The sequence below is a fragment of the Pygocentrus nattereri genome, chromosome 11 (genome assembly GCF_015220715.1).
Source record: "Pygocentrus nattereri isolate fPygNat1 chromosome 11, fPygNat1.pri, whole genome shotgun sequence".
In the NCBI taxonomy this organism is placed as follows: Eukaryota; Metazoa; Chordata; class Actinopteri; order Characiformes; family Serrasalmidae; genus Pygocentrus; species Pygocentrus nattereri.
In genome coordinates, this window is record NC_051221.1 from 37,285,914 (window position 1) to 37,296,621 (window position 10,708).

The 10,708-nt window shown below is 43.0% G+C and overlaps 1 protein-coding gene across 1 annotated transcript; it reads left to right on the forward strand.

Annotated features, from left to right (window-relative positions):
* The first annotated feature begins 2,666 nt into the window (after window positions 1–2,666).
* Window positions 2,667–10,562, forward strand: btg1 (B-cell translocation gene 1, anti-proliferative). The gene is made up of 2 exons (XM_017716366.2): window positions 2,667–3,050; window positions 6,786–10,562. Exons 1-2 carry the CDS (start codon window positions 2,912–2,914, stop codon window positions 7,160–7,162), a joined length of 516 nt encoding a protein of 171 aa, XP_017571855.1. The 5' UTR covers window positions 2,667–2,911; the 3' UTR covers window positions 7,163–10,562.
* Window positions 10,563–10,708: the final 146 nt, after the last annotated feature.

Genomic DNA, 10,708 nt, shown 5'->3' on the forward strand with positions numbered 1-10,708 from the left:
TATTCACCGCCTCCTCTTGCTCACTTTCGGTCCTGCTGATTTTTTTTTTTGGCACTGTTTATGAACGGAGGCAGTGGGCAACGGGCAGCGGCCTACACTCCTCCTTGGAGCTATGAGTATTTCACACTCAGTCATGCCTGCCTGGAAATAGCTCATAAAACACACAAATTGCTCCAAAAGTGCTTAAGATGAAGTAAACATAATTAATTTCTCCTACACAAATGACTGAAACATATTTTGAATAACAAAATACATACTAAATTTGTCTACCGCACTGGCCTTAGTACATCAGCAATACACCTTTAAAAATCAATGTGCCAACCTCTCACCCACTGAAGGCAAAAACATAATTTTATACTACATATAAATTATTATGTCCTCCCTTATTATTTCATTTTCCTTTTAAAACTGTATTGAAGAAGTATTGTAGCGTATTTATTACAGAGTAATGTCGTAATAGATTCTAAACCTTTTTGTCTTTTTGGTCCACCAAACCTTGGCCCTCCAAGACAAAACACTGGGGCACACCTGCCACAGAAGAACCACTTTTGGTTCCTTGGACAATTTGCAAGTTGTTTGACGTTGTTTAAACATTGCACTGTGTAAATGTTCTATGAAAAGTAGAACTGCATGTTCAACTCTATCCACTTAAACACCATCCGCATACATACATTCTGATTAACATGTTAATAAAGTGTTTTTTTTTTCTGATTTACAGCCCAACCAGTGATTTCTGTGTAGCAGAGAAACCCTCACGTGCCAAGACGCTTACTGCAGCGTCACTCTCTACCTGCCTGAAAACTTTCACATAGTCCCAAAGAATCATACTTCTTTGTATGCTGTGCTTTAGGATCAGATACTAGGCCAGCGCGAGTGGGGGCAGGTCGGCTCTAGCTAAGTGCACACCCAACTTCCTCGGGGCTAAAACAACAACAGAACTGCTGAGTATACGTCAGAACATGCTTCGGCCTGATTGGGTGTCCTAAGTTGTGCCCCTCGAGTGCTGCTACTTCTGACAAAGAAATGTTCTCAAAGATGAAAAACATGCTTAAAGCCCAGCCTGAAGGAAAAACAGCGTTTTATCGGATGTGATCATGCTCGAGGCAGGCTACAGATCTCGGCCCCTAACAAACTGAGTATCAGAAAAATTAAAAATCAAAATAGATCTCTGAGCGTGAAGAAGGCTTTCAGGTTTACAGAGGGGGAAATGCTCCTTTCTTGATCTCATCTTAAATTATTTTTGACTGCAAAAATGGGTTAAGTAAGGTGGTCCAGGAGAGTGAATAGTGTTTTTGGGATATTAATTGTTGAACCAATCCTTCTAAAGAGCTTACCCATGGCTGTGTTCTTTTCCTTAAAGGTTATATTGGAATTGCTGCCCTTTATCAGTATCAGTATCACCTCCATTGCTTCATTTTCAGCTTCTAATGAAACAACACATATGCTATTTGCAATATGTATAACTGTCACTTACAGAAAGACACTGTAAATGAACATACAGCTACACTCTAAAACATAACCCACAGCAGATCTGTGCTTTGTCATGAAACCCACTGCAAAAGCTGAAAGATGACCTTTAATGCGAAACGTTTGGCCGAGCGCCTAGGATTTCCCCTCAAATAGTGGGTAATTCCACATGCTGTATTGACGAAGTTGAAATTAAAGGCCTACTAGAGTTCTGCACAGTGTGGTGTGATGTCACTACTAGACCTGGTTTCTACCACTGTAGCTTCTCACTTTAGGTTCATCTCTGAAAGTTTAGGTGTTGAATTATTGAATAATTATGCTACTTTATGAGCCTACTAGTGTTGCTTGAATACTGCCAGCTTAGCAGTTCATTAATAATGATCATCATGAGATGTGAAACTCAAAGTCTGAAATTTGTAGGCACCATTCTCTTTTGACCTAATATGAAATGCTAAAACTCAAAAATGAGAGGTGTAAGCAACAGCGAGTGAGTTCAGCTGAACAAAACAGCATGAAATTAGACCCCCAAAAGGAATGACAATCTCAGTGTGAATGTACATGGAGTCAAATAGAAAAATAATTCAAAGATACCCTGTTATGAATTCAACTAGTTACTACTCACCACCCTCCGCACTCAGTGCTGTGTATGTCTTTGAGAGATCCTTTTCTGTACTACCGCAGGTTCTTATTACACAAAGTTTTGTTTAAATTTAAATACAAGCGTTTCAGCATCTTATGGGACTTTTACTGACACTCTCATTCTGCTGGAACGGTGGGTTTCTTTTGTTGGCCAGTTTTACGTGAAGCCCTGAACCCAGTGTGGTAGGGTGTCCTGGTCTCTATTAGCACATCACACTTTAGATTCTGCGATTACACAGTGACTAGGTTGAACTTATTGATTAAATATGAGCCACCTCGTCCCCCTTAGGTCTTTTATCATACAGACAGTCTTCATGCTCTGTCCGTGTGTCTGGTCTCTCTGTCTCTCTCCGTTGTGTGTCTCTGAAGGGTTAACACTCTCCGTCTCTCTCACGCTCTGTTTATTTCTGGACGTGTGACGCAGCGGCGCCCCGCCCCCACGAATACATCACGCCTATCTCGGCCGTGATTGGTCCGCTGCTGTTGCTGTTGTTTCTAGTGAAGAGCAGGGCGGGGGGGGCTAGTATATAATCTACGTGCTCCTGCACTTCTGCCCCGACTCCGCTGGAGGAACGTTGAGTGAGTAAGGAGAGAGACAGCCTGCGTCTCGCCGAGCCGGACCTCGACCTTTTCCAGCCTTTCCCCGTTCTGATAAATAAATGCCCACCGTAGGCGGTGGTGGAGTGAATCGCGAACTGCCCGAGGAGGAGACAGACCCTCTACCCGCCCAGTCCAGGACTCTGAGAGCCCCGCTCAAGCTCCAACTCCCCGCCGCCTCAGCGCGCCAGGCCGCCTCGCCTTCTCCATGCTTCGAGCCCGAGCCACGATGAAGCCGGAGATCAGTGCCGCCGTGGGCTTTCTGTCCAGATTCCTGCGGGTGAAGGGCCACGTCAACGACCGACAGCTGCAGACCTTCAGCCAGACCCTCCAGGACATGCTGGCAGGTGAGAGAAACGAAAAGAAGAGCGCCGCGTCGCCGAGAGTGCGGGAAGTTGAGGGAAACACAGCGGAGCTCTTTGTGCTGACGGTTTGTTTTGTGCCGTTGGCCTCAGAGACGGAAACTCAAACGGCTCCGAGAAAGAGAGGAGGCCGCTTTCAGCTCCTCAGCGGGCCCGTTTACGGCGAGCTTCACCGAGTAGAGTTTTTGTAGTTTATTCGCAGCAGCTTGGCTGGTTGTCTTCATGTTAAAGGAAAATTCCACCTACTTTTAACATTTTCGGCGCAGTTAGTTCTTTGAGATGTAAACAAAGTTACACAGGTAGGTTTGGCGTGAAATGCCCCGTTCCAGAGAAACTTTCCGAGTCACAGTCGTTCACAGTGGTTGTGATGGGAACCAGACGTCTGAAGAGTTTAATGCTACTAAAAGGCCCCTTACAGAAAGTTATTAGGTAAAATATTAATGTGCTGCCTAATTCCTGAGACACCTTTATAATAGGTTTGAGCTAAAATAGTGGTTAATAATATATATTGTATATTTTAAATCTGTTCAGGGTGAAGAGGCACATGCAGAACAGTGTAAGGCAGAATAGTATCCTCAAAATTTACCAACATTTTCCCCAAAATAGTTTCTCAAAGCTATCATATTGAGCAATCAGGCATTTAAACTCAGACGTCTGGTTCCTATCATCACCACTGTGAACATTTCTGACTCTACAGGTTTTGCTAGAACAGAGCATTTCATATCACTCTGAGTGACTTTATTTACATCTAATCCATTACATTTTTCAGAAATGTAGAAAAATCAGTGGAGACTCCTTTAAGAACCGGATCAGAGTTATGTAACACTGAGCCCAAATTTCAGCAGATTAAGCCCCCCACGCCGTCACTCGGCTTCCTCGCTGCTGGGGGTGGTTTGGTGGTTTTATTCAATTATATAAAGCAAAACGCAGTTTACTTATTTTAGATGTGTTGTCTCAGTGAATTTAGGCGACGTGACTCAAGCCCTGAGCGAGAGCGCTGGCTGTGACGCTGATTAATAAAGGCCTCTAGCATAATAATAATAATAATAATAATAATAACCATGTAGTTCATGCGTTTTTGGTTGTAAACAGTCCACATATTTACCTCGCCACTTACATATTTTAACAAAGCGACTCCCAGTTTAGGAAATAAGTGGTATCATTCAAGACCCTTCGAAATCGTTTAAATGGTTCAGGCATAGGATTTTTTTATTTTATGAGGCCAAAGCCTGAAGTTACTTCAGGCCTCAGTCATTCAGTTAGGATTTAAACCGCTGGCCTGCACGCAAGTTTTTCGTTTTTGAATGAAGAAATGCAGCTCGGTTCTTATACCGGATTTCTTTTTCAGATGTTACACATACACGAATAAAAACAACAAACAGCCGCCGGGGCAGAAACGGTGGAGACCGTAATCGTGCGTTTCCACTCTGAACACATGCTGGTTGCACTTCTATGCTTGAAAGAAATCGCCTACACGGTCCACCCCGGCTTCTTGTAGGCAGAAGCCGAGGCTCTATTTAATGTGCGTGTTCCTGTGTTTAGAGTTCTTTGACTTCCTCCATCTTATTGAATCCAGGAGCAGCGGTGACTGTTTGTAAACAGCTGTACTTGTGGCTGCTCTCAAACAAAATGGCTGCAGCGTGGGGAGGGGAGGAGCAGTCGCTGCAAGTTTCAGTTGAGGGGGGGTGATCAAAACCCAAATCTAGTTAAATGCAGTTTTTACATACTCGTCTATCTTTCCTTTCTGCCCCTTTGTATCTCCAGCCAGTTGCCAGGACTGTAACGCACCCGTTACACGTTACTGCACAGTGATGATCTTTCCACTGGTTTTATGAAGGCAGGCCAGTTTCCAAGTCACCCAGCTGGAGCTCAGTAAAACGCAGAACAGACCAGAGTGAGAGAATACGAGTGTGGTCCGATGTAAATAAAGCATGAGGGTTGCGCAACGATAGTGTGAGCCGTAATAATCTGGATTTCCTTCTTGTTTGTGGCTGCCCTCTTTATGTTGACGAGATTTGTCGTCTTAAACCTGAATAGCCACGACATGCGACGCAGTGAGGGGAAAAAAATCCAGCGCACTAGATTTTCTAACAAGTAATCCAACAGATACTAAATCATTAAGATATTTTTTGTTAATTCATAGTAGAGGAGCAATAGTCTTTCACTCAAAATCGTCAGATTTGTAGCTCTTATTTCAAGAATGTATATCACTGATGTCTGGAAACCTCGTATCTCCAAAACGGTAACTTTACAGGAGAAGGAAAAAATCTACTTTACTTTTAATGCACGTGAATGGAACCAGAATTTATCCCAAGGTAATTTTGGGTCATTTCTTCTAGTACACTTTTCATGAAATTTACACACAATGGAAACAGCAACAGACATTTTCAGATTATGTCAAAAACTGAAAAACATCAAAAATGGAGATACAAGGTTTTCTCCCGACAACAGCGATATGCTTCTTCTTTTTTATTTTATTTATTTATTTTTTTATTATTAGCCTTTTGTCTTCTCATGTTGTGGTTGTTGAACTAGATGTGCTGTGTGGTTCTTCTTGCTCCAGGTCATTACAATGGGGTGTAGTGTCCCTGGTAACACACAGCAGCCATTATTTAACCCACGTCTACAGGTGGCCTGTGGGGCCCTGGCCTATTTTAGACCTTTGTAAAGCCTTGGCCCATCCTGTCGCGTCATATTTGCTTCCTGAAACCCAGTACTGGCTCAGAGAGTGTGGCACAGAAAACAGACTGGTCTAGCAAAAGGGATCTTGATGGATAAAACTTGTAGGGTTTGTTATTGATATTGTTTTTGTTACTGCCTGCAAATATCTTGTGACCACATGGGGTAAATTATAAAAAGCTTTGCCTTGTTGGACATGTGTATGCGTCTGGATTCTATATATCGCATGACTGAACGATTTCTTTAGCCTAATGCAGTAAGACGATCAAGCCCAGCTCACCATCTCCTGTTTTGGTGAGCAGCTGGTTAAACTGGGCTTGTGTCTCTTTAAGAGCAGAGCTCCTCCCCTACAGCTGCTATGCCAGAGCCTGAACCTTTTTGCTCTTGTTGTTCAGTGCCATCAATTGAGGACTTTGTGACGCTCAGGCCAAAAGGGGATTGTGCAATCAAATGGCCCTGTTCTTGTCTGTCACGTAGCCCTTGTGGGGAGACCGTTTATGGCTGTTTATCAGTGTTTCACCAGCAGTTATTTTTTTTTTCCACAGCAAATAAAAATCTCCCTAGACTTTGGCCTAACCTTCTTTCTCTGTAGAATTAGTTTAGACCATTACAAATGGATTTACAAGAATGTTTGCATTTGCTTTTTGATAATTGTTCCTTTCCTGGAAATGTATACAGCCTGTTTAACAGGCCCGAATTAAGCCTAAGCATAACAAATAAAAGATTTTTGATAGCAAAATGCCACGAATATAGTTGTCTAGTCCAAGACTAGGCTTTATTCATGTACATGAAACTGGCTTACAATGTTTTTAAGGTATATTTTCTGCATTTGTCTGAAGTGTTTTGTGATCAAATGCTCTGTTTATCTCATTTTTATTGCATACATACTAATGGTTTACTTTTTCCACGTGATTATCAATAATTATCTTGATTTATTTATAAATGAATAAGATAAGATGCCTTTATTGTCATTGCACAGTGTAATGTGTAATTATAAATGTTTTTCATAATGAAATGACCATCTCTCTTCTCTCCCCACAGAGCAGTACAAACACCACTGGTTCCCTGACCGTCCCTGTAAGGGTTCGGGTTACCGCTGCATCCGCATCAACCACAAGATGGACCCTCTGGTGGGCCAGGCAGGTCAGCGCATTGGCTTGAGCATCCAGCAGCTCTATCTGCTGCTGCCCAGCGAGTTGACGCTGTGGGTGGACCCCTTCGAAGTGTCCTACCGCATTGGTGAGGACGGCTCCATCTGCGTTCTCTACGAATCGCAGCCATCCGCTAATGTCAACAGCAGCGCCTCCACTGGAACCAACAGCTCACTGGTGGACAGTCATATCAGCTGCAAAGAAGAACTGCTGGTGCTGGGTCGAACCAGCCCAGCCAAACCCTACATGATGACCGTGTCCAGCTAAAGGAGCTGCGTCCGGTTGGTTTTTAAGATAACGACAAGAAATAAGGAAAAAAAATCGAAAGAGAGAGGAAAAAAAGCAGAGGATATGGCCTAGTATTCAGGTGATGGAAACCTCGTAGGTTTAATTTTGCTTGTTTGGTTTGTCGGTTCTGTCTTTGTGTTGGATCTACCAGAGGCTGAGACCCTGGGGCAGCTATGAAGACCATTTCCCCTGTTTCCTGGAGCGACTGGTCTCAGACTGGGGGCTTTTAATCTCAAACATTAATGTTGACTTTGCACTTTTACACATGCCGTTTATTTCATCTCGCCACCACCAACGCAGCTCCCTCTAAATCTAGGCTTTCTGAAGCTCAGGCATGGCAGCAGTTGCACCAGTGCTGAGGGGCCGCCTCTAAGAGCCTCTTTGTATTTTAAAAGCTCGTGTGTTTTTGTACCACAAGGCGTTATTTTTTTTCTCTCCATCTCAGCGTCTGGTGCACTGCTGTCGTCCACTCTTTGACCTCTTCGCCTGGGCTTCAGTTTGACCAGCCCAAAGTTTCAAATGCCATCTTCTTTTCTATGCTAGTGCTCTGGAATGCCTGTGTTGTTTTGGTCTGCCATGGCTGTCGTTTTTGACACTGTGACGGAAATGTTCTCATACTTTTTTTTTTTTTTTAATTTTTTTAAATTATTATTATTATTTTCCAGGGGAGGGGCTCCTCTTCCTTTTGAATGAATGTCATTTTACAAAAAGAATCAAATTGATTTATTTAAGCCCTTTTGTCACACGAAAAGAGATGTAGCGTAGCTGTCCAGGTCTGCTTAGAAGACATTGAATGCACTTTTGACATTTAGAGTTGTGTGGGATGCTCATTTTAAATCGGCCACATTCCAACTTTTTGAATGTCCCATCATGCCATTTTTATTATTATTATTTTTTTTTTTTACTTTTTATTTTCTGGTCTTTTGGTCTGAATGTGGAGCATAACGGATTATGCTTTATCTTCAGAAAACAAACCGAATTTCAGACCAAGGGCTAGTGTCCCAACAGCACTGCAGTACAAAAGTGGTCATAGGGTGGGATGGCACAGGGATTATTTTAACTACAGTGTTTTTGGGAAACTGGCTCCGGGTTGTTGTTGTTTTTATGTGGTGCAGTTCTAACTTTCCAGCCGTTTTAGACATGCACAAACCAAGCTGTGCAAGAGTAGCTCTTTGGCTTTTGTGACCTTTTATTTATTTTATTTTATTTTTTTTTAGCAAAAATGTCAGGGAGATCTGAGTATGGATGGAGGTCTGGCTGACCTGCACTGGCCTGGAAGCACTGTGTGTATGTGGTATGTGTGTGCTGGGGTAAACTGAACCAGCCTGTGTTGGGTTTTACTCCCAAACTGTCCCAAACCTCAGAACCCACAGGGCTGGGCTATGGTCCATTCCTATGTCTCTGAGAAGGGAGGGAAAACACAGATTCTATGTTTTATGCTTTCCAGTGTTTCCTTACATGACGCTCCGAAGCACAGGGCTTACGGGGCCAGAAGTTCAGAGACAAAAGCGCCAGCTCCCCCACCCTAGCTCGGAGCGCACAGTGACACATATCATCCCTCTCTCTCTCTCCAGGCTGGATGGAGGAAGGGGGTCAAACACACCAGACCAGGGCAGCTAAATCCCTCCCAATGACCCTCACCACCATCTATACACTCAAAAAAACAGCCTAGGAGGAGAGACCAGCCAGCACACATACACTTTAGTGCGCTCCAGACCCCACTGAGCCTTACTGGGGGTGAGGGATACAGAGAGCGAAAAGAGAGAGGAGGGAGAGGGAGAGAGAAAGAGAGAATGGAGCTTAATGGTACCACCTAGCCTCTGGTCATGGTGCTGCTGATGGATTCATGTTGAATCTGTTTACATGAGATCAGATATGAACTGGTGTGAGTGCACTTGAGTGGGGGAAGGTCAGGCCTGTGTGTGTGTGTGTGTGTGTGTGTGTGTGTTTAGGGGGTTCTGGCCTTTAGCTCTTAAGCTGCTGAGGCAGGGTGCTGATGATCAGTCCTGTATGTGTGCTAATGCCTTTGACCCTAGAGGATCATGGGTAATGAAGCCAGGTTGTTGATGCACTGCCCTCCCTTCTGTCCCTATCTCTCGCTCTCTCTTGCTCTCTGCTGGTGCTCCCCCTATTCATTTCTGAAAGGCAAAGACCCCCATTCTACTCAGCTGGACAGCAGCACACATCTGTCAATTGTCATCTTCACACGGGCTGCACATAGCAGGATAATGAAGCCACGCTTATGCCTCTGATTCTATCTGTAGACCTACATGAGACAAGACAAGTCCAGGCTTTTGGACGTAGCCCACTGTCCTACTTTTCACAAGGCATTCTCAAACTCAGACAGGCAGCACCCCACCCCGATTCTCCAAAGGGTTTTTAAATTTCAGAGCATTTTACCGCACTCTGGTGATCTTAACCAAATTCGAATGGACAATTCAAATGCTTTTCTTTAGACCTACGATTTTAGAGCTACTACCACCCCACCACCGCACCCCATCTGCGCCAGAGTAACAGCTTCCCCTTTGATTCTGAGCCTCGTTTGAGTTCACTTAGCCTTGGCGCAGATAGGTTTCAGAGATATCGTGAAAAGTGATTGAGTAGTCGGAGGAAAGAGCACATAAAATGCACTAATATGTTAACGTTGAAGTTATGTGACATTGAGATGTGAAAAGTCTCTACAGGAATGTATTGCCAAACTCAGGCCTCAGACATTCAATGAAACCCTTAACAGAGAAGTGCATGTTAAGATGTGAAAAATGGAAGGGAATTTATTCGGTTCGTTTCTCGTCAGTCTTTTTAAGCAGCGGCTAGAATTATTGTCACTTTCACATTTGGGGTGTTTTGCGTATTTGTAGAGAATGTATTGTAATTGTACAACATCTTGTAGAATACATACATAACATTACATATGGAAAGTGCCAATAATTTACATTTTGAGTGTTCTAGGTGTGTTCCTTTTTGTATTTCATATTTTAACACAGATTGCTCTTTGATAAGTGAAGCCATTTGTGTCAGGAGTGTTGGCGAGGACCAAAGTTGTTTTGGTACAAAAAAGACTAGTTTCCATGCTCTGTGCTGATAGACTTATCCTTTGTTGGTTTTTTTTTCTTCTTTTCTTTTTTTTTACTTAAAGAAAAAAAAAAAACCTAGAAAAAAATCTGAGCTACCCAAGATGAAAGCTGTCTCTATATTGTGATCTCATGTCAGTACATCTTTTATTGTGTTTATTATTTCTTTTCTTGGGTATGTTGTAATGAACTGCTGTAAATTTGTACAGTTCATGTAAATTGATTGTGCGGAAGTTGTACAGATTTCTATATTTTGGAAGAAAAGGTTTTTTTCTCTGTAATAAAAGATTTCCTATCTTGGCAATGTTTCCCGGAAGAGGTGGTCTTATTTTTATTTTTTTCCAGTCGACACTCCTCCCTTTCTTGTTGGTACTCCCTTCCAGAAAGCAGCCGAAAAAGAGGTTGAGGACATTGTTTTTAAAAAATGAAGGAAACTGCTTCATTCTTTTCAGGC

Bases quoted from the DNA above. Each gene is read 5' to 3' on its own strand.
- btg1 (XM_017716366.2), top strand. From the start codon at position 2,912: ATGCTTCGAGCCCGAGCCACGATGAAGCCGGAGATCAGTGCCGCCGTG. The intron at 3,051-6,785 runs GTGAGAGAAACG...CTCTCCCCACAG, and splicing joins CCTCCAGGACATGCTGGCAG to AGCAGTACAAACACCACTGG.